Below are 20,640 nucleotides of genomic sequence, written 5' to 3'. Positions count from 1 at the left end.
GCCAATCACAGTCCTGCTAGCCCCGCCCACCATCTGTAGAAAGATGACTTGCTTGGTTGCCACTATCAATCTTAGAAAGAAGAGATTTCACTGTGATTGAGAAAACCACAATCAGGTGACCGTTTGTGGAATTACTGTTGAACTTCTGGGAACTTTGTTGAAATTATTCCTGAACCTTTGCGTCACTTACTACTGAACCCCAGCACTCTGTGTCCCTTTAAGCCAGAGTCAGTATTCAGCGCAATGAAAATCCCACCCAACTTTTGCTGCGGCGCAGAGCGCTACACTTTTACTCAGCTGCGGGGGCCCAACTGATGATCCTGCATACAGGCCCACTGCTTTCAGAAAATGCTCCTGACCAGAGCTCATCATTGCGCATCCATTTCAGATGCTTGTATGTGACATCACATACATCACATACAAGCATGTGGGCTGTATGCAAGAGGTGGATCAGCAGGATGAGTGTGCCAGGACAGGTAGATGTGTCTCATCTCTGCTTCCTTTCACCACTCTGCTATCACATATATCATAGATGAGAAGAGGGTACAGCGGTGGAAGAGATGAATAGGGGCTTCAACAGTGGGACTGAAGAGCAAGGGGGTTCAGTGTTGGGCCAGATGAGAAGGGGATTCAGTAGTGGGACAGAAAAGCAAAGGGGTAGAGCAGTGGGGCAGATGTGAAAGGAGGTGTATTGGCGGGACAGATGAGCAGATGGGTTCAGTGTTAGGACAGATGAGAAGGTGATTCAGTAGTGAGTCAGAAGAGCATGGGGATATGGCGGTGGAGCAGATGTGCAGGGGGGTACAGTGGTGGGCCGGTGAGAAAAGGGGGTACATTGATGGGGCAGATGAGCAGCAGGGTTACAGTGGTGAGACAGAAGAGCAGCGGGGTACAGTGATGGGGCAGATGTGCAGGAGGTACAGTGATGGGAGGGATGAAAAGGGGGTTCAGCGGTGTGACAGAAAAGCAGGGGGGTTACAGTGGTGGGACAGATGAGCTGGAGGAGGGGTCAGTGTTGGACCAGATGAGAAGGGGGTTAAAGCAGAGGGGCAGAAGAGCAGGGGGGGGTACGGCGCAGACGTGCAGGGAGGTACCGTGGTGGAGCAGATGAGAGAGGGGGAACAGTGGTGGGGCAGATGTGCAGGGTGGTACAGTGGTGAAACAGATATACAGGAGGGACAGTGATCTGAGGTGTGAAGGTGCATGAATTGGGGCTGATCTGAGGTGTGAGAGTGCAGGATGTTACTTTCTCACTACTAAAGCAGTTTACAGCATTTACTTTATAAAAAATCCTTTTCATGATTGAGAGAGTGTGAAGTTGACATTTTTTTGTTATAAAATCGGCATGCTCAATTTCTTTGAAAACATTTTTCGGCATACTGTGCTTAAAAGGTTGCCTACCCCTGGTGTACAGCTTGTATAACAGTGTAAATTTGCTGTCCCCTCAAAATAATGCAACACACAGCCATTAATATCTAAACCGCTGGCGACAAAAGTGAGTAAACCCCTAACTAAAAATGTCCAAATTGGGCCCAATTAACCATTTGCCCTCCCTGGTATCATGTGACTCGTTAGTGTTACAAGGTCTCAGGTGTGTTAAATTTGGTGTTATCGCTCTCACTCTCTCATACTGATCACTGGAAGGTCAACATGGCACCTCATGGCAAAGAACTCTCTGAGGATCTGAAAAAAAAGAATTGGTCTACATAAAGATGTCCTAGGCTATAAGAAGATTGCCAAGACCCTGAAACTGAGCTGCAGCACATTGGCCAAAACCATACAGCGGTTTAACAGGACAGGTTCCACTCAGAACAGGCCTCGCCATGGTCGTCCAAAGGTCAGTTCATGTGCTCAGCGTCATAGCCAGAGGTTATTTCCCACAGACAGACGTATGAGTGCTGCCAGCATTGCTGCAGAGTTTGAAGGGGTGGGGGTGGGGTCAGCCTGTCAGTGCTTAGACCATACGCCGCACACTGCATCAAACTGGTCTTTATGGCTGTTGTCCCAGAAGGAAGCCTCTTCTAAAGATGATGCACAAGAAAGCTTCCAAACAGCTTGCTGAAGACAAGCAGACTAAGGACATGGATTACTGGAACCATGTCCTGTGGTCTGATGAGACCAAGATAAACTTATTTGGTTTAGATGGTGTTGAGCGTGTGTGGCGACAACCAGGTGAGGAGTAAAAAGACAAGTGTGTCTTGCCTACAGTCAGGCATTGTGGTGGGAGTGTCATGGTCTGGGGCTGCCGGCACTGGGGAGCTACATCTCATTGAGGGAACCATGAATGCCAACATGTACTGTGACATACTGAGCAGGGCATGAACTCCTCCCTTCAGAGACTGGGCCGCAGGGCAGTATTCCAACATGATAACGACCCCAAACACACCTCCAAGACGACCACTGCCTTGCTAAAGAAGCTGAGGGTAAAGGTGATGGACTGGCCAAGCATGTCTCCAGACCTAAACCCATTTTAAGCATCTGTGTGGCATCCTCAAATGCAAGGTGTTGGAGCGCAAGGTCTCTAACATCCACCAGCTCTGTGATGTCGCCATGGAGGAGTGGAAGAGGACTCAAGTGGCAACCTGTGAAGCTCTGGTGAACTCCATGCCCAAGAGGGTTAAGGCTAGATTTGCCACCTCATCCCTTTAAACCCGAACACCTTTGAATTACACAAGTTCCGAGGCTAATTTAATGCAGATAAGGCACCAAGTTTAATTACCACCTAATCAGCCACCGAATCTGTGTAATTAATATGTGTTCTTGTTTAAAAGGGATGAGGTGGAAACCCTAGTTAAGGAAATGCTGGAAAATAATGGTGGCCACACAAAATATTGACACTTTGGTCCCAATTTGGGCATTTTCACTTAGGGGTGTACTCACTTTTGTTGCCAGCGGTTTAGACATTAATGGCTGTGTGTTGAGTTATTTTGAGAGGACAGCAAATTTACACTGTTATACAAGCTGTACACTCACTACTTTACATTGTAGCAAAGTGTCATTTCTTCAGTGTTGTCACATGAAAAGATATAATAAATGATTTACAAAAATGTGAGGGGGTGTACTCACTTTTGTGAGATACTGTACATCTAAGAAAGCTGACATCCTGTCAGATGTGCACACAATGCTAGAGACATCTTATAACAGAAAATACTGCAATTCTCCTTATCCAATCACCAATTTTTCCTAATAACCATGCCCCCAGACTCTACTTTGAAAGTTAACAGGAATGCCAGAGCCTTTTGCCAGGTTAGGGACCCTAGGCTGCATAATATATATATAATCTTTTAATACAAGAAATGTTTTTGTGATAAACAATATCTAGTGATAAAGAAAGAAAACTTCTCGATACCTTCCAGAATATACAAACATCTTATGTCCTCTGTACCAGTTGCCAGCAATGCATGCATACAACCCTGACTTACCTCATACACAGCCACTGTCCTTTTAGAAGTTTTGGTCTCTAGATCCCACACCGTGCAAATTTTATCTCTTCCAGAACTGAAAAAAAAAAAAAACATTGAAATGCAGTTACAGATGAATAACCTCTGCTTAATTATGAAACAGCAGGGAGCAAATAAGAGGTATTCATTGTCAGAGCTTACATACACTCATTTACTGTACATTCCTCTACAACAGTTTTATATGAATATTATAAAGAAAAAAAACCTTCTTAATATTTGGCAGAAACCATCCAGTTTCATCTAAAAAACACTGTACCTAATCATTAGTTTACTTTTTTTGACATGGTTGCTGCTGATCAGTTGCTCTGGTTTAGTATTTGTTGGAAGCGCAGGATGTTTTTAATATCAGATATTTCTGGACTGTTGAGACTGGGTTATACCCAAGCCATCTGGATACGGCTGGGGGTAGCCTGGAATGCCAGCAGAGCAAGATTACCCATGTATATGCATAGCAGAAGGGTATATATCAGGTTTTCATCTGGGAAGAGGATTCACCCATACCCTCTGGTGGTGGAGTATGGGAATAAGAGAACATGAGCTCAGACCTCCTGGTAATGTGAAGATTACATGTGCCTCGCTTTCAACCAGAACATCAAAGGGACTAGATGTGGACTGGAATGTTGACCTGGGTCAAGGCAGTTCACAGAATACTACTGACCCCTTGTGGAAGACAGCAACATAATTCCCGGAGGATGTTCGGGGTAATACCATATTCCTGGTGATTAGGAAGAACAGAACTGTATAACTTCATGGGCAGGCAGAGGGTGTTTGTGTGGTTTGTGCCTGTGAGTGCTTTAAAATGTGAGGGCCAAGGATAAAGGCCCCTCTTTCTTCTGGAGCCCAGCCGACATACAGAACTCTGAGGAAGGACTTGAGTATTGATATTTTTAAAAGATTCTTGGACGTGAATCTTAACCACTTCCGGACCACCCACCGCACATATACTGGGGCAGGGCGGCCCGGCGTATCTGTACGTCGGTCCATGTACGAGATACAGTAGGCGCGCACCCGGAGGACTCGATGTCCACCGGCCACCTGCGATCGCGGTACAGAAAGGCAGAATGGGGGATCTGCTTATGTAAACAAGGCAGATCCCCATTCTGACAGGAGACAATACTGAGATCTGCTGTTCCTAGTGATCAGGAACAGCGATCTGTGTTGTCCCAGTAAGCCCATCCCCTCCACAGTTAGAACACACCCAGGGATCACAGTTAACTCCTTGATCGTCCCCCTAGTGTTAACTCCTTCTCTGCCATTTTAATTTATACATTGATCAGTGTGTTTTTTTTTTTTTTAAGTACTGATCACAGAAATAATGTCACTGGTGTCCAAAAAGCGTGACTTGGGGTCAGATTTGTCCGCCGCAATCCCGAAAAAAAAAAAAGAAGAAAAGAAAGAAATTCTCTCCGATTGCCGTCATTACCAGTAAAAACAAAACAAAACAAAAAGTCCATAAATCTATCCCCTATTTTGTTGCTCAAACCAATCAACATACGACTTTTGCGATTTTGTTTATCAAAGATATGTAGATGAATACATATTGGGCTAAACTGATGAAAAAATGTGTTTATATACATATGTTTTTGGATATGTATTATAGCAGAAAGCAAAAAAATATTGTTTTGTTTTTTTTTTCAAAATTGTTATTCTTTTTGTTTATAGCACAAGAAATAAAAACCGCAGGAGATGATCAAATACCACCAAAAGAAATCTCTATTTGTGGGAAAAAAAGGACTTCAATTGTTTGGGTACAACGTTGCACGACCCCGCAATTGTCAGTTAAAAGCGACGCAGTGATGCATCGCAAAAAAATGGCCTGTTCATTAGGGGGGCTAAATACTTCCAGGGCTGAAGTGGTTAAAGAACACAATATACAGGGATATGAGAAACGATTGACACTGACACACACACACACACACACACACACACACACACGTTGAACTGGATGGACTGTTGTCTTTATTCAACCTAACCTACTATGTAACTATCATCTCTGCTCTTTTGTTTTATGTGCTCGGTATTACTCTCCTTAGATTTTATGTTATTGTTTTTTTACTTTCTTTGTAAATAAAACAAGACATTTGCTTCTTTGAGCATTGTTTACCCTCTGCTTTTCTGTCCCACCGCTGAACCCCCTTTTCATCCCTCCCACCACTGTATCCCCTTGCTCTTCTGTCCCACCACTGTAACCCGCTTTCTCATCTGCCCCACCAATGTACCTCCTGCACATCTGTCTCACCTGCTCTTCTGCCCCACCATTGTAACCCCCTGCTCATCTGTCCCACCAATACACCTCCTTTCACATCTGCCCCACCCCTCTGCTTTTCTGTCCCACACTGAACCCCCTTCCCATCTGCACCAACACTGAAACCCCCTGCTCATCTGGCCCAACACTGTACCTCCCTTCTCATCTGCCCCACCGCTGTACCCTCTTCTAATCTATGATGTGTGTGATATGCAGAGTATTGAAAGGAAGCAGAAATGAGACACATCTACCTGTCCTGGCACATTCATCCTGCTGATCCACCTCTTGCATACAGCCCACATGCTTGTATGTGATGTATGTGATGTCACATACAAGCATCTAGAATGGATGTGCAATGATGAGCTCAGGTCAGGGGCATTTTCTGAAAGCAGTGGGCCTGTGTGCAGGATCATCAGTTGGGCCCCCGCAGCTGAGAAAAAGCATGGCGCTCTGCGCCGCAGGAAAAGTTGAGTGTGATTTTCATTGCTCTGAATACTGGCTGTGGCTTAACCACTTGCCGACCGTCGCGCGCCAATGTACGTCGGCAGAATGGCTTGGCTGGGCAAATGGGCGTACCCGTACGTCCCTTTAAATTTGCCGCCATGCCATTGCGTGCGCGCCGGCCGGGAGCTCCGTGAGTCGGGTCGCGGGTCCCGTGGACTCGATCGCCGCGGGCATACCCGCGATCGCCTCACGGAGAGGAATAACGGGGAGATGCTAATGTAAACAAGCAGCTCCCCGTTCTGCCTAGTGTCAGATATGTCCGATGTGTCCGCCATAATGTCGCAGTCACGATTTAAAAAAAAAAAAAAAAAAAAAAAAAAAAGGATTAATAAAATGCCATAAAATTATCCCCTATTTTCTAAATGCTATAACTTTTGCACAAACCAATCAATAAACGCTTATTGCGATTTTTTTTTTTACCAAAAATATGTAGAAGAATACGTATCGGCCTAAACTAAGAAAAAAAAATTTTTTTTATATATTTTTTGGGGATATTTATTATAGCAAAAAGTAAAAAAATAATGCGTTTTTTTCAAAATTGTTGCTATTTTTTTTGTTTATAGCGCAAAAAATAAAAACCGCAGAGGTGATCAAATACCAGCAAAAGAAAGCTCTATTTGTGGGTAAAAAAGGATGTCAATTTTGTTTGGGAGCCACGTTGCAAGACCGCTCAACTGTCAGTTAAAGCGACGCAGTGCCAAATCGCAAAAAGTGCTCTGGTCAGGAAGGGGGTAAATTCTTCCGGGGATGAAGCGGTTAAAGGGACACAGAGTGCCGAGGTTCAGTAGTAAGTGACACAAAGGTTCAGGAATAATTTCAACAAAGTTCCCAGAAGCTCAACAGTAATTCCACAAACTGTCACCTGATTGTAGTTTTCTTAATCAGTGAAATCTCTTCTTTCTGAGATTGGTAGTGGCAACCAAGCGAGTCATCTTTCTCCAGATGGTAGGCGGGGCTAGCAGGACTGTGATTGGCTTTAGCAGTGGCCAATGACAGTCCTCCTCCTCGAAACAGGAACCGCCCTCCTAGCAGAACTGCACCCAATCTCTTCCCCATCACAAAAGCTGATGATCGCAGCTACAGCAAAGTTAGAGAACCAAACAATGTTTCCCATCTTTTACAATGTTTGGGGGCACAGTGCCTCCCCCTTCAACGCGGGTGCCACATGGGGAATTCTGAAATTGGAATGCATTAGTGTCTCACTGACACTTCCCTGCACTGCTCTGCTGATGGGGACGGAGTCGAGTGCCGGAAAAAGAGGCTTTGTGTGCCGCTTAGGGCACCAGTGCTGGGGGTTGCCTACTCCCGGACTAGCTAATTATAGGAACAAACAAGATAATACATATTTATCATTTAAATAGGGGGAAGCTCAAACCACCCCCTATTTATTCCAGTATTATTCTTGGTATTTAAATCTGATCTTCACTCAAAAAGTAAAGCCTGCTGGTTTGCTCCCTCCCCCAGTCTGTAGTTTGTTTTTTCCTTCTTTTTACCCAATCCAACTTCTGCAATCCTCGCCTAGATGAGCATGACATCAATTTCTCCGCCCCCCTCCCACAGCCTTCTGGAACATGTCAGGTGACTGCAGGACCATTCACAAAGCACTATGCAAGCTTGGGAACAAGCTGTGGTTCATATGGAAGCCACAGCCAGCGCCTGTATCCAAGATGGCATCGCCAGGGTCCTACAGCAGTAAGGAAAACAGCCCTGGACCCCGGGCATTGCTAAGTACCTGATTTTGCTTTACATTTTTGTTAATTGGAAGGAAAACAATATATGACACAAACATGAGTAAAACCATACCCATGAACTCATTGAATAGTCAAAAGTCAGACATAACACTCTCACACAGGGGTGAAAAACAACAATTTAGAGACAAGTAAGCATATGTACTACTAAAAAAAAAAAAAAAAAGAATGTAGGAGGGACATGATCAACAGAAAAATAAGGCAGACATATAATGTTCCATTGTGGTCGACCAAAGGAGGTAGACAAGAAACATTCATTAACAGCAGACAGATGACAAACAAGTTTTGTAACATGTGGAAAGGGGCCCAGTGTAAGCGGTAGAAAAAAGGGGGGAGAAATAGTGACCCTCAAGCGAGAGGGGTAAAGTGGTGAAGGGACCCCTAGAGAGAAAGAACTGGGTGTAGGGGGAGAGGGGGAGGAGGGGAAGGACCGTGCCATGGGGGACAACAACCTTCGTTCCCAAAAAGCAAGGACAAAATAAGGGAACTACAAGCATAAGCTCTCGGCTCACAAGTGGAACAACAGTGTAGTAAAACAGGAGACTGGTTGGTAATCGAGCCAGGGCTGCCAGAAGGGAAGAAATTTATCATGCTTGTCCTCCAAAGTTACAGTAAGCTTTTTGTTGATGAAGATGTCCTGTATTCTAGATTTAACCTCCTCAAAGCTAAGGGTAGGGGTCTTCCACATGCAGACTATGGCTAGTTTTATTGGTCTAAGTACCTGATTTTTAAAAGTCAAAAATTGTAGATATGGACTTTAAAAAAAAAAAAAAAATTTAAAAGAAGCTGAAGTTAGTCTTTAAAAAGCGTTACTAAACCCACAACAGTAAAATCAGTCTGTACGTGCAGTAAAGCATGCTTGTTATACTCACTGTGGAACCTAAGGGGTTAATCCTCCGCATTGTGTAAAAAGGCTGTTTGATCCTGTCTTCTCTGAACCTCCCCTTCTTCCACAGTCCCCAATCCATCTGCTGATCAGAGCCTGTGGGGCACTCTGCACGTGCTCAGTTTGGTGTGTATTGCTAGAGAGAGTTTTTTTTTTTTTTTTGGGAGGGTGCATGTTATCAGCACAGGGCCAATCAGCACTGTCCAAACAGAAGAAGGTCGGGGGTCTTGCAGCCTCATATGACAGAGTAGAATGAAAACTCCCCCTACAACCTTTAACCAGACACTGATAGAAGTCTCAAGACTACTATATACTGCTGATGTGAAAAAGGTATTTAGCAGTTTATATTTACTAAAATAATTGCATTTCCATGATCTGTGTACTGTGGGAGACCAGATATAGCGAAAGCAGGGTCCTGGGTTTAGTATAACTTTAAGGAAGTATCTTACCTGATCATGGTGTCCCCATCAGGGAAGAAGCAGAGGGAGGTGACAGCGCTGTAGTGGGCCTCCAGTATAGACACACACTTGCTGGACTTTAGATCCCAGATGCGGATCTTATAATCCATGCTGGAGGAGAACAGCTGCAGCCGGGACATGTCAGGATGGAACTGGACCAAACTGCAAAAACAAGAGGGCAGGCCATACAATCAGGAGCAATGTCAAAGCATTTACTAAATTAGAGGAAAGTAGAAATTTATTATGTATACATTTCAGACTAACTCATGCAAAGGGGATCTGAACATTCATTTTGTTGATTTTTCGGTAGAAAAACCGACCATTAACAAGCCAGTCATACCACCATGTTTAGTTAGAGATTGACAATTTTCAAGCAAACCAGTTAGAAGAGCGGTTTACTAATCTATCTATGAAGTATGAAAATCAGGACTGCCATGTGCTTCTTAAAAGAATGCTCCAGCACATCAAGAGACTATCTTCCCTATGTGCCTAAGGAGAAATGGATTCTGTCTGTTTCTGGGGGCCTCTTGGTAAACCATGTGCCTTCTGGAAAGGTCCCTGAGGGACCCAACAAAGCAAAGTTGCAAATGCATAAAAAAAAAAATCCCTAAAATATTATGGGCTACCATTAAATTATTCCACAACCTCAAAATAAAAAATAAAACATACTGGACTACTCCAGATGATCCCTTCAAGTTATGGGTGCAGTACTGCTTGAGGATATCCCAAATCTTGATGGTGCTGTCACATCCTCCTGTAGGTACAAAGACAAAATATGAACTCTTCAGACATCAGTAAAGGTCATCCTAAAATATCAACAACAGCTTCATAAACCCCAGAATGTTTTTACTGCAAGTAATCTAATGATTTTACTGATCCCAACTACCTGAAAGAGTCTGTGTGTTTACCCAATGAGCTGGTTTCTACCTCTGAAGTGGTCAACAAATTAAAAGGTAAAAAAACATTGACTGTGGGCTACTGAATTATCAGTCACTTTGTTACATGGAGCTGCTTAGGATCTAAAGGACCACTCTGGTTAATACAAAATATTTTTTTGTAGATTTGTATGGACAGCTGATCTAACACATACTCCTGAATAATTCCTTGTCTGTGCCCACTCTGCTGTAAGATCAATAACAGTCACTGGGTGGAGTGCTTTGTCTATGCTCACCCACAACACTAAATTATCACAGCTGAGATATACAGTAAAGATGGTCAAAGATAGAATTTTCTTTAATGCGACAAGGACACTGATTACTGCTAGTGGCTTTAATAGCAGCTAGCAATAATTGCATGTAAAATCCGACAGGCTGGTTGTACCCAAGTTGAATGAACAACTACATTTGTACATTCAGCCTGCCCATACATGGTTCAAATCTCAGCCCGTCTCTGCTGAACCAACCAAGATTCGAACCGTTTATGGCTGGCTTAAACTCAAATAATCAAAATCCCTTGTGGTGCTTTTTCTCTTCCCTAATCCGATCTATGCTGCTATGACATGCTAAGGCTTGGACCATACGTAAATTCTAATTTCCTCCTGGTTCTAACACAGTCACAGATATTGAGATGCGGTAATCTGTGCTCAGGGTCAAGCAAAGTTTCCTCGGAGGAGGTCACATGTTCCTCCATACCTGGATGTACTGGGCTCCAAAAGAGCTTTAGGGGAACATGATTAAAGGTATCAGCAGGTGGGGGGTTTGAGATACAGGATTTTCAAAGGTTCTCTTTAGAGAAGAAAGTCAGTGTATATCATGATAAAGGAAAGCAAAGAACTCACCTGTAACCAGCAAAGTGGAGGTGGGGTCAAAGGTCATACTGGAAACTGGTGCTGTATGAATGGCCTTCCAGGTGCGGGAGCAGGTGCCATCCTCCCAACACCACTGCTTTAGAAGCAAGGCACGGCTGCCTGTCACCAAGATCTGCAGAAAATAAGAACCGCTGATGAGTGGTAGATGAAGAAGGGCAGAGGGGACAAGCACTGTTCACTCAATACAGGCATACCCCGCTTTACATACACTCACTTTACGTACACATTGGTGTCTATGCAAAATCTTGGTCAGCTTGCTACGGTTTTTAACACTGACGTCAATGGGAAATCTTGGTCAGCTTGACAAGGCACTTTTATGCTACATATCTGATTTTGGGGTCGGCCAGCTTGCCTAGGTAATCAGTTATGCCTGTAAAGGACTATTGCAATGCAGTACATGCATTGCGAAGTGAAAAAAGGTATTGCTTCACAAAGGTACAATTTCATGTTACATACATGCTCTGGTCCCATGGTGTACTTAACCACTTCCGGACTGCTGCACGCCGATATATGTCCTTACTTTGAGGAGGAATAACTAGCTGCCATAACCCCGGTATCCTCTTGTTCGGCCGGCGGTCCGCTTTCAGATAAAAGTGGTCTCTGTGGCGGATTCGCTGTGAGATCACTTTTATCGGCGGCGGCAAAGGGCCCCCCTCTCCCGCCGTGCTCTGGTGCCCTCTACAGCTTACTGGAGCCGTCGGCAGCGATCGGATCTTCACCCTGGCTGGGCATGGAGACGAGTAAGGCAAAGATGGCCCCCACCCGTTTCCATAACAATGCAGGGCGGAAGCAACGTCAAAACGTCACTTCCGCCCGTGGCTCTTAAAAGGGACATTTTTTTTTAATTATTTTTTTTTTTATTGCATTTTAGTGTAAATATGAGATCTGAGGTATTTTTTGACCCCAGATCTCATATTTAGGAGGTCCTGTGATGCTTTTTTTCTATTACAAGGGATGTTTACATTCCTTGTAATAGGAATAAAAGTGACACATTTTTTTTTTTTTTAAATGTGTAAAAATAAAAAATAAAAAAAAGGTAAAATAAATAAGAAAAAAAAAAAAAAATTTTGTAAACGTGCCCCATTCTGCCAAGCTCGCGCGCAGAAGCAACCGTATACGCGAGTAGCGCCCGCATATGAAAACAGTGTTCAAACCACACATGGGAGGTATCGCCTCGATCGGTAGAGCGAGAGCAATAATTCTAGCCCTAGACCTCCTCTGTAACTCAAAACATGCAACCTGTTGATCTTTTTAAACGTCTCCTATGGAGATTTTTAAGGGTAAAAGTTGGTCACCATTCCACGAGCGGGCGCAATTTTGTAACGTGACATGTTGGGTATCAATTTACGTGACGTATACGGCATGACAGAAAGTATTGCAACGACCGCCGTTTTATTCTCTAGGGTGTTAGAAAAAAAATGTATAAATGTTTGGGGGTTCCAAGTAATTTTCAATAAAAAAAAAAAAAAAAAACTGTTTTTAACTTGTAAACAACAAATCTCAAAACGAGGCTCGGTACTTAAGTGGTTAAAAGTGGGGTATGAGTGTACTACACAACAGGTACACTTTATACTTGTGGATCTGGTACTTTCCAATATCAAAACACCTACCTCATCATCTGGGCTAAGTGCAAAGCATGTGATATCCTCCTGATCATCCTGAGAAAGAGAAATACATGGTCACTATTCAAAGTATTATTTAACCCCTTAATGCCAGATATATAGAGATATATATATATATATATGTGTGTGTGTGTGTGTGTGTGTGTGTGTGTGTGTGTGTGTGTGTGTGTGTGTGTGTGTGTGTGTGTGTGTGTGTGTGTGTGTTTGGAATCTAAAAACTGAAGCGTCACACTGACATTTTGGAGTCCAAAAAGTGGGATTGTATTCCAATTTATATCAGATCAATAAGCCAACACGTTTCTGGAGCCACACCACCCTGCCTTCATCAGGGATTTGAGAATGCTGATAAGGACTCGATGATGAATAAGTATTGTGAACATACAGCAGACTCGGTCATGTATGGCACCTGACTGGTAGCCTCATCCAGCTACTACATGTGAACAAATCTCCTGTAGATTCACAATACTTATCAGCACTCAGACTCCTTATCATCATTCTCAGAACCCTGATAAAGGAGGTGTTCCGTGGCCCCAGAAACGCATTGGCTCATTCATTTGATAGAAGTCTGTAATAAAATCCTACTTTTTTGGACTCTAAAATTTTAGTGTGGTGCTTTGATTTTTGGATTCTAAACATTATATTCACTTCCTGAGATTTCTGTGACAGTTCCTCGGTGTATGGAAGACGACCAAATATCACTTTGTTTCCCCCGTGGTTCACCGCTAATACAGTTATAACAAAATCAAATTCAAACACAAAAGTTCTGTTTACCAAAAGTTCCAGTTCCATTAAAGCGGACCTTCAGTCAATTTTTCATCTTTCCATCTATTAAATCTTCTGCCCTTGTTGTTTTAAACTTTGGATAGTAAAACATTTTTTTCTGCCAGTAAATTCCTTATACAGCCAAATTCCTGTTTCTTGTCTGGTAATTAGCCTAGGCTTATGATATCATGCACAGCTCTCTCTCTCACACTCTCGTGAGAGTATGCCAGGAAGGGAGGGGGAATGAGTCATAAGAGGGCCAATGAGAGCTGCAGAGCTGGAGGTGTGCCTCTGTGTAAATCCAGGAGGTGAACAGGCAGCAGCTTCAGCCGCCCACAGTTAAAATGAATGCAGCCAGACTTAGTGGAGGGAGATTTCTGCAGCATATTTGGCAAGTACAGAATCACAGTATATATAAAATAATATGCAAAGTGGTTGGAGGGAAGCTTCAGAATGGCAAAGATGTTTTTATTACAAATTATGTGAGCAGACTGCAGTTCTTCTTTAATTCACCACTCCAAATACACTTCTACATGACAGCATGGTGGGGGGGGGATACAGCCGGCGTCCCTCGATTGTGCTGGGAGTGTGCTCACTTCTCTCCAGCCAGTCCTGATATTCACACATCAAACACAATTAGGTAACCATGGTAGTTATGTGGATATATAGAATAAAACACTGACATAAAATCACAACATTTTATTTAAACAGATAAAAAGCACACAAGTAGAAATGACTACAATGCATAAAATATATGTCTATTTTTGGTTCACATTGATGCAATGATTCCCAAAAAATAAAATAAATAAAAATACACATGTGAATTTGACACATCCTGTAGGAATTTCTGCTTGTGTGCTTTTGATATATGTTTACATAAAAATTTGTGGTGTTATGTCAGTTACTGTTTTTTATCAATTTGTCCACACAACTTCAATGGCTACTTCATTGTGATTGATGTGCAGATATTATATGTGGACATATCGCACACATTGTCCTTCTGGCAATAATTATTATTGATATTCACGCAGCACAGCCAGGTTGGTGACCTGACATTTCTCTACTGCCGTAACGCACTACCGATAGGTCACTTCTCCAGTGTTGTGATTGTGAATATTCCCATGCATTACCTGTTCTATAGAGCGTACAATAACTCCGGTAGCAATTTCTAGAATATTAACTTTATTTCCACAAGTACAAAACAGGTGAGTTCCGTCTTTATTGATCTGGGGAAAAAAAAGACAAGAAGAGAAAAAAAATACCCGATGACCTCAGATCAGCAGAGAGCCCACAACTCCATGTCCGAGCACAGAGACAGACGGACTCATTACCTGGACTCTTCCACCTTTGTAGAAAGCTTCAATCCTTCTCTCCACCGCATAACTGAAAAATAGAAACATAGTGATCAGAAAATACACGAGGCTTTGTCAGAGCTGTGTGATAGGAGCAAAGGTAGTGTTATACATCCCCCAGGGGAGAAAAAAGACATCATTCCATATGGACAGCATGTCCAGCCAGGTGCATCATCATTCCCTACCAAGTATGTCCAGCCAGGTGCCCCATTCCCAGTGCCCAGCCAGGTGCCCCATTCCCAGTGCCCAGCCAGGTGCCCCATACCCAGTGCCCAGCCAGGTGCCCCATACCCAGTGCCCAGCCAGGTGCCCCATACCCAGTGCCCAGCCAGGTGCCCCATACCCAGTGCCCAGCCAGGTGCCCCATACCCAGTGCCCAGCCAGGTGCCCCATACCCAGTGCCCAGCCAGGTGCCCCATACCCAGTGCCCAGCCAGGTGCCCCATACCCAGTGCCCAGCCAGGTGCCCCATACCCAGTGCGCAGCCAGGTGCCCCATACCCAGTGCGCAGCCAGGTGCCCCATACCCAGTGCGCAGCCAGGTGCCCCATACCCAGTGCGCAGCCAGGTGCCCCATACCCAGTGCGCAGCCAGGTGCCCCATTCCCAGTGCCCAGCCAGGTGCACCATTCCCAGTGCCCAGCCAGGTGCACCATTCCCAGTGCCCAGCCAGGTGCACCATTCCCAGTGCCCAGCCAGGTGCACCATTCCCAGTGCCCAGCCAGGTGCCCCATACCCAGTGCGCAGCCAGGTGCACCATTCCCAGTGCCCAGCCAGGTGCCCCATTCCCAGTGCCCAGCCAGGTGCCCCATTCCCAGTGCCCAGCCAGGTGCCCCATTCCCAGTGCCCAGCCAGGTGCCCCATACCCAGTGCCCAGCCAGGTGCCCCATACCCAGTGCGCAGCCAGGTGCCCCATACCCAGTGCGCAGCCAGGTGCCCCATACCCAGTGCGCAGCCAGGTGCCCCATTCCCAGTGCGCAGCCAGGTGCCCCATACCCAGTGCGCAGCCAGGTGCCCCATTCCCAGTGCGCAGCCAGGTGCCCCATACCCAGTGCGCAGCCAGGTGCCCCATACCCAGTGCGCAGCCAGGTGCCCCATACCCAGTGCGCAGCCAGGTGCCCCATACCCAGTGCGCAGCCAGGTGCCCCATACCCAGTGCGCAGCCAGGTGAGGTGCCCCATACCCAGTGCGCAGCCAGGTGCCCCATACCCAGTGCGCAGCCAGGTGCCCCATACCCAGTGCGCAGCCAGGTGGCCCATACCCAGTGCGCAGCCAGGTGCCCCATACCCAGTGCGCAGCCAGGTGGCCCATACCCAGTGCGCAGCCAGGTGCCCCATACCAGTGCGCAGCCAGGTGGCCCATACCCAGTGCGCAGCCAGGTGGCCCATACCCAGTGCGCAGCCAGGTGGCCCATACCCAGTGCGCAGCCAGGTGGCCCATACCCAGTGTGCAGCCAGGTGGCCCATACCCAGTGCGCAGCCAGGTGGCCCATACCCAGTGCGCAGCCAGGTGGCCCATACCCAGTGCGCAGCCAGGGGCCCCATACCCAGTGCGCAGCCAGGGGCCCCATACCCAGTGCGCAGCCAGGGGCCCCATACCCAGTGCGCAGCCAGGTGCCCCATTCCCAGTGCGCAGCCAGGTGCCCCATTCCCAGTGCCCAATACCCAGTGTGCAGCCAGGTGCACCATTCCCATTGCCCACCATGTACTGTCCTATCTCCTGTCAGGCTATTGGGCCCTCTAGCGGTAATCTCGGTGTAGTACAGGTAAGTCACTCTCAGGTTTTCTTACTTGCTCTTAAACTGCACGGTGGGGGGCTCCATGTTCTCCTACCCCGTCCTCTCCGGGCTCTGCCTCATTCAATCCCGGTACATGCGACCAGCAACACACATGGCTTCCATACAGCAGCACAAGACTTCCGGCGCTGCTATTCTATGTCATGTTTATGACAGGCTGTGTGCAGCCAGCAGGGGTCACTCTGGAATGAGAGGCGTCAAGGCGCCATATTGCTACACTCTTTGCCGACACGATGAGAAGGAAGAAAGGCGTGGAGGCGCCATATTGCTACACCCACCGGAGTTGTAAAGCTTGAAATTATTTGAGAAAACGTGTTTTTTTTGTGATTTATTTCGAGTCTGAAATGGACTAAAGCAACACTGATTCAATACATAGCTTTAATTTATTTTCCTGGTGTTTGTTAGCAATTACATCTGTATGGACAGACATGTCAACAAATAGAATATTTATTCAGTACTTACCAAACCTCAGCTTTCCAATCCTGACACACTGATCTAGGGCTGCAACTAACAATTATTTTCATAATCGATTAGTTGGCCGATTATTGGTTTGATTAATTGATTAATAACCTTAAAACAAGTGTGGTGTATAATTTAGTTAATATGTAAAGTTTTTTAAAAAAAGGCAATTTATTCTTAAATATCAATAACCAACTATATGATTAGGGAGCAAAATATCGAATCCACTCAGAGAATAACAGACAGAAGAGATATACTGTATATACTATTAGAGGAGATATATACTGTATATACTATTAGAAGAGATATACTGTATATACTATTAGAGGAGATATATACTGTATATACTATTAGAAGAGATATACTGTATATAGTATTAGAGGAGATATATACTGTATATACTATTAGAAGAGATATACTGTATATACTATTAGAGGGGATATACTGTATATACTATTAGAGGAGATATACTGTATTTACTATTAGAGGAGAGATATACTGTATATACTATTAGAGTAGATATACTGTATTTACTATTAGAGGAGATATACTGTATATACTATTACATGGGATTTACTGTATATTAGAGGAGATATATACTGTATATACTATTAGAGGAGATATATACTGTATATACTATTAGAAGAGATATACTGTATATACTATTAGAGGGGATATACTGTATATACTATTAGAGGAGATATACTGTATTTACTATTAGAGGAGAGATATACTGTATATACTATTAGAGGAGATATACTGTATTTACTATTAGAGGAGATATACTGTATATACTATTACATGGGATTTACTGTATATTAGAGGAGATATATACTGTATATACTATTAGAGGAGATATATACTGTATATACTATTAGAAGAGATATACTGTATATACTATTAGAGGGGATATACTGTATATACTATTAGAGGAGATATATACTGTATATACTATTAGAAGAGATATACTGTATATACTATTAGAGGAGATATATACTGTATATACTATTAGAAGAGATATACTGTATATACTATTAGAGGGGATATACTGTATATACTATTAGAGGAGATATACTGTATTTACTATTAAAGGGGATATATACTATTAGAGGAGATATACTGTATTTACTATTAAAGGAGATATACTGTATTTACTATTAGAGGAAATGTACTGTATATACTATTAGAAGAGATATACTGTATATACTATTAGAGGAGATATACTGTATTTACTATTAGAGGAGATATACTGTATTTACTATTAGAGGAGATATACTGTATATACTATTAGAAGAGATATTGTATATACTATTAGAGGGGATATATACTATTAGAAGAGATATACTGTATATACTATTAGAGGAGATATACTGTATTTACTATTAGAGGAGATATACTGTATTTACTATTAGAGGAGATATACTGTATTTACTATTAGAGGAAATGTACTGTATATACTATTAGAAGAGATATACTGTATATACTATCAGAGGGGATTTACTGTATATACTATTAGAGGAGATATACTGTATTTACTATTAGAGGAGATATACTGTATTTACTATTAGAGGAGATATACTGTATATACTATTAGAAGAGATATTGTACATACTATTAGAGGGGATATATACTATTAGAAGAGATATACTGTATATACTATTAGAGGAGATATACTGTATTTACTATTAGAGGAGATATACTGTATATACTATTACAAGAGATATACTGTATATACTATTAGAGGGGATATACTGTATATACTATTAGAGGAGATATACTGTATTTACTATTAGAGGAGAGATATACTGTATATACTATTAGAGGAGATATACTGTATTTACTATTAGAGGAGATATACTGTATATACTATTACATGGGATTTACTGTATATTAGAGGAGATATATACTGTATATACTATTAGAGGAGATATATACTGTATATACTATTAGAAGAGATATACTGTATATACTATTAGAGGGGATATACTGTATATACTATTAGATGAGATATATACTGTATATACTATTAGAAGAGATATACTGTATATACTATTAGAGGAGATATATACTGTATATACTATTAGAAGAGATATACTGTATATACTATTAGAGGGTATATACTGTATATACTATTAGAGGAGATATACTGTATTTACTATTAAAGGGGATATATACTATTAGAGGAGATATACTGTATTTACTATTAAAGGAGATATACTGTATTTACTATTAGAGGAAATGTACTGTATATACTATTAGAAGAGATATACTGTATATACTATCAGAGGGGATTTACTGTATATACTATTAGAGGAGATATACTGTATTTACTATTAGAGGAGATATACTGTATTTACTATTAGAGGAGATATACTGTATATACTATTAGAAGAGATATTGTATATACTATTAGAGGGGATATATACTATTAGAAGAGATATACTGTATATACTATTAGAGGAGATATACTGTATTTACTATTAGAGGAGATATACTGTATTTACTATTAGAGGAGATATACTGTATTTACTATTAAAGGAGATATACTGTATTTACTATTAGAGGAAATGTACTGTATATACTATTAGAAGAGATATACTGTATATACTATCAGAGGGGATTTACTGTATATACTATTAGAGGAGATATACTGTATTTACTATTAGAGGAGATATACTGTATTTACTATTAGAGGAGATATACTGTATTTACTATTAGAGGAGATATACTGTATATACTATTAGAAGAGATATTGTACATACTATTAGAGGGGATATATACTATTAGAAGAGATATACTGTATATACTATTAGAGGAGATATACTGTATTTACTATTAGAGTAGATATACTGTATTTACTATTAGAGAAGATATACTGTATTTACTATTAGAGATATACTGTAAATACTATTAGAGGAGAGATATACCGTATTTACTATTAGAGAAGATATACTGTATTTACTATTAGAGATATACTGTATATACTATTAGAGGAGATATACTGTATATACTATTAGAGGGCATATACTGTATATACTATTAGAGGGCATATACTGTATATACTATTAGAGGAGATATACTGTATATACTATTAGAGGAGATGTACTGTATATACTATTAGAGGAGATATACTGTATATACTATTACAAGAGATATACTGTATATACTATTACAAGAGATATACTGTATATACTATTAGAGGGGATATATACTATTAGAAGAGATATACTGTATATACTATTAGAGGGGTTATACTGTATATACTATTAGAAGAGATATACTGTATATACTATTAGAGGGGATATATACTATTAGAAGAGATATACTGTATATACTATTAGAGTGCGTTTTGATTTTTGCGCACATGATTTTGCTGCGATTTGCGTTTTTGTATTTTTTTGGGCCAGTTTGTTGTTGGGCAGATTAAAAAACACAAATTGCCGCAAAAACGTATTACATGCCTTTCTGCAGCTTCTCCATTGAAGTATGTTGAGCCAAAAAAGCACAGTTTTTGCATTAAAAAAAAAAGTCCCTGATCCTTTCC

The 20,640-nt window shown here is 42.4% G+C and overlaps 1 protein-coding gene across 1 annotated transcript in view; it reads right to left on the bottom strand.

Annotated features, from left to right (window-relative positions):
- Positions 1-16,791, bottom strand: part of TBL3 (transducin beta like 3) — a 48,313-nt gene extending 31,522 nt beyond the window's left edge. The window contains exons 1-8 of the mRNA XM_073636457.1: positions 16,633-16,791; positions 14,825-14,876; positions 14,624-14,719; positions 12,720-12,767; positions 11,080-11,221; positions 9,972-10,056; positions 9,294-9,464; positions 3,423-3,498 (exon numbers count right to left, since the gene is read on the bottom strand). Of these exons, the coding sequence (XP_073492558.1) occupies positions 3,423-3,498; positions 9,294-9,464; positions 9,972-10,056; positions 11,080-11,221; positions 12,720-12,767; positions 14,624-14,719; positions 14,825-14,876; positions 16,633-16,664 (702 nt within the window). The 5' untranslated portion in view covers positions 16,665-16,791. The remainder of the gene's footprint in view (positions 1-3,422; positions 3,499-9,293; positions 9,465-9,971; positions 10,057-11,079; positions 11,222-12,719; positions 12,768-14,623; positions 14,720-14,824; positions 14,877-16,632) is intronic.
- Positions 16,792-20,640: the final 3,849 nt, after the last annotated feature.

Source organism: Aquarana catesbeiana, linkage group LG06, assembly GCF_042186555.1.
Source record: "Aquarana catesbeiana isolate 2022-GZ linkage group LG06, ASM4218655v1, whole genome shotgun sequence".
Classification (NCBI taxonomy): Eukaryota; Metazoa; Chordata; class Amphibia; order Anura; family Ranidae; genus Aquarana; species Aquarana catesbeiana.
This window is presented reverse-complemented; position numbering and strand designations above follow the sequence as displayed.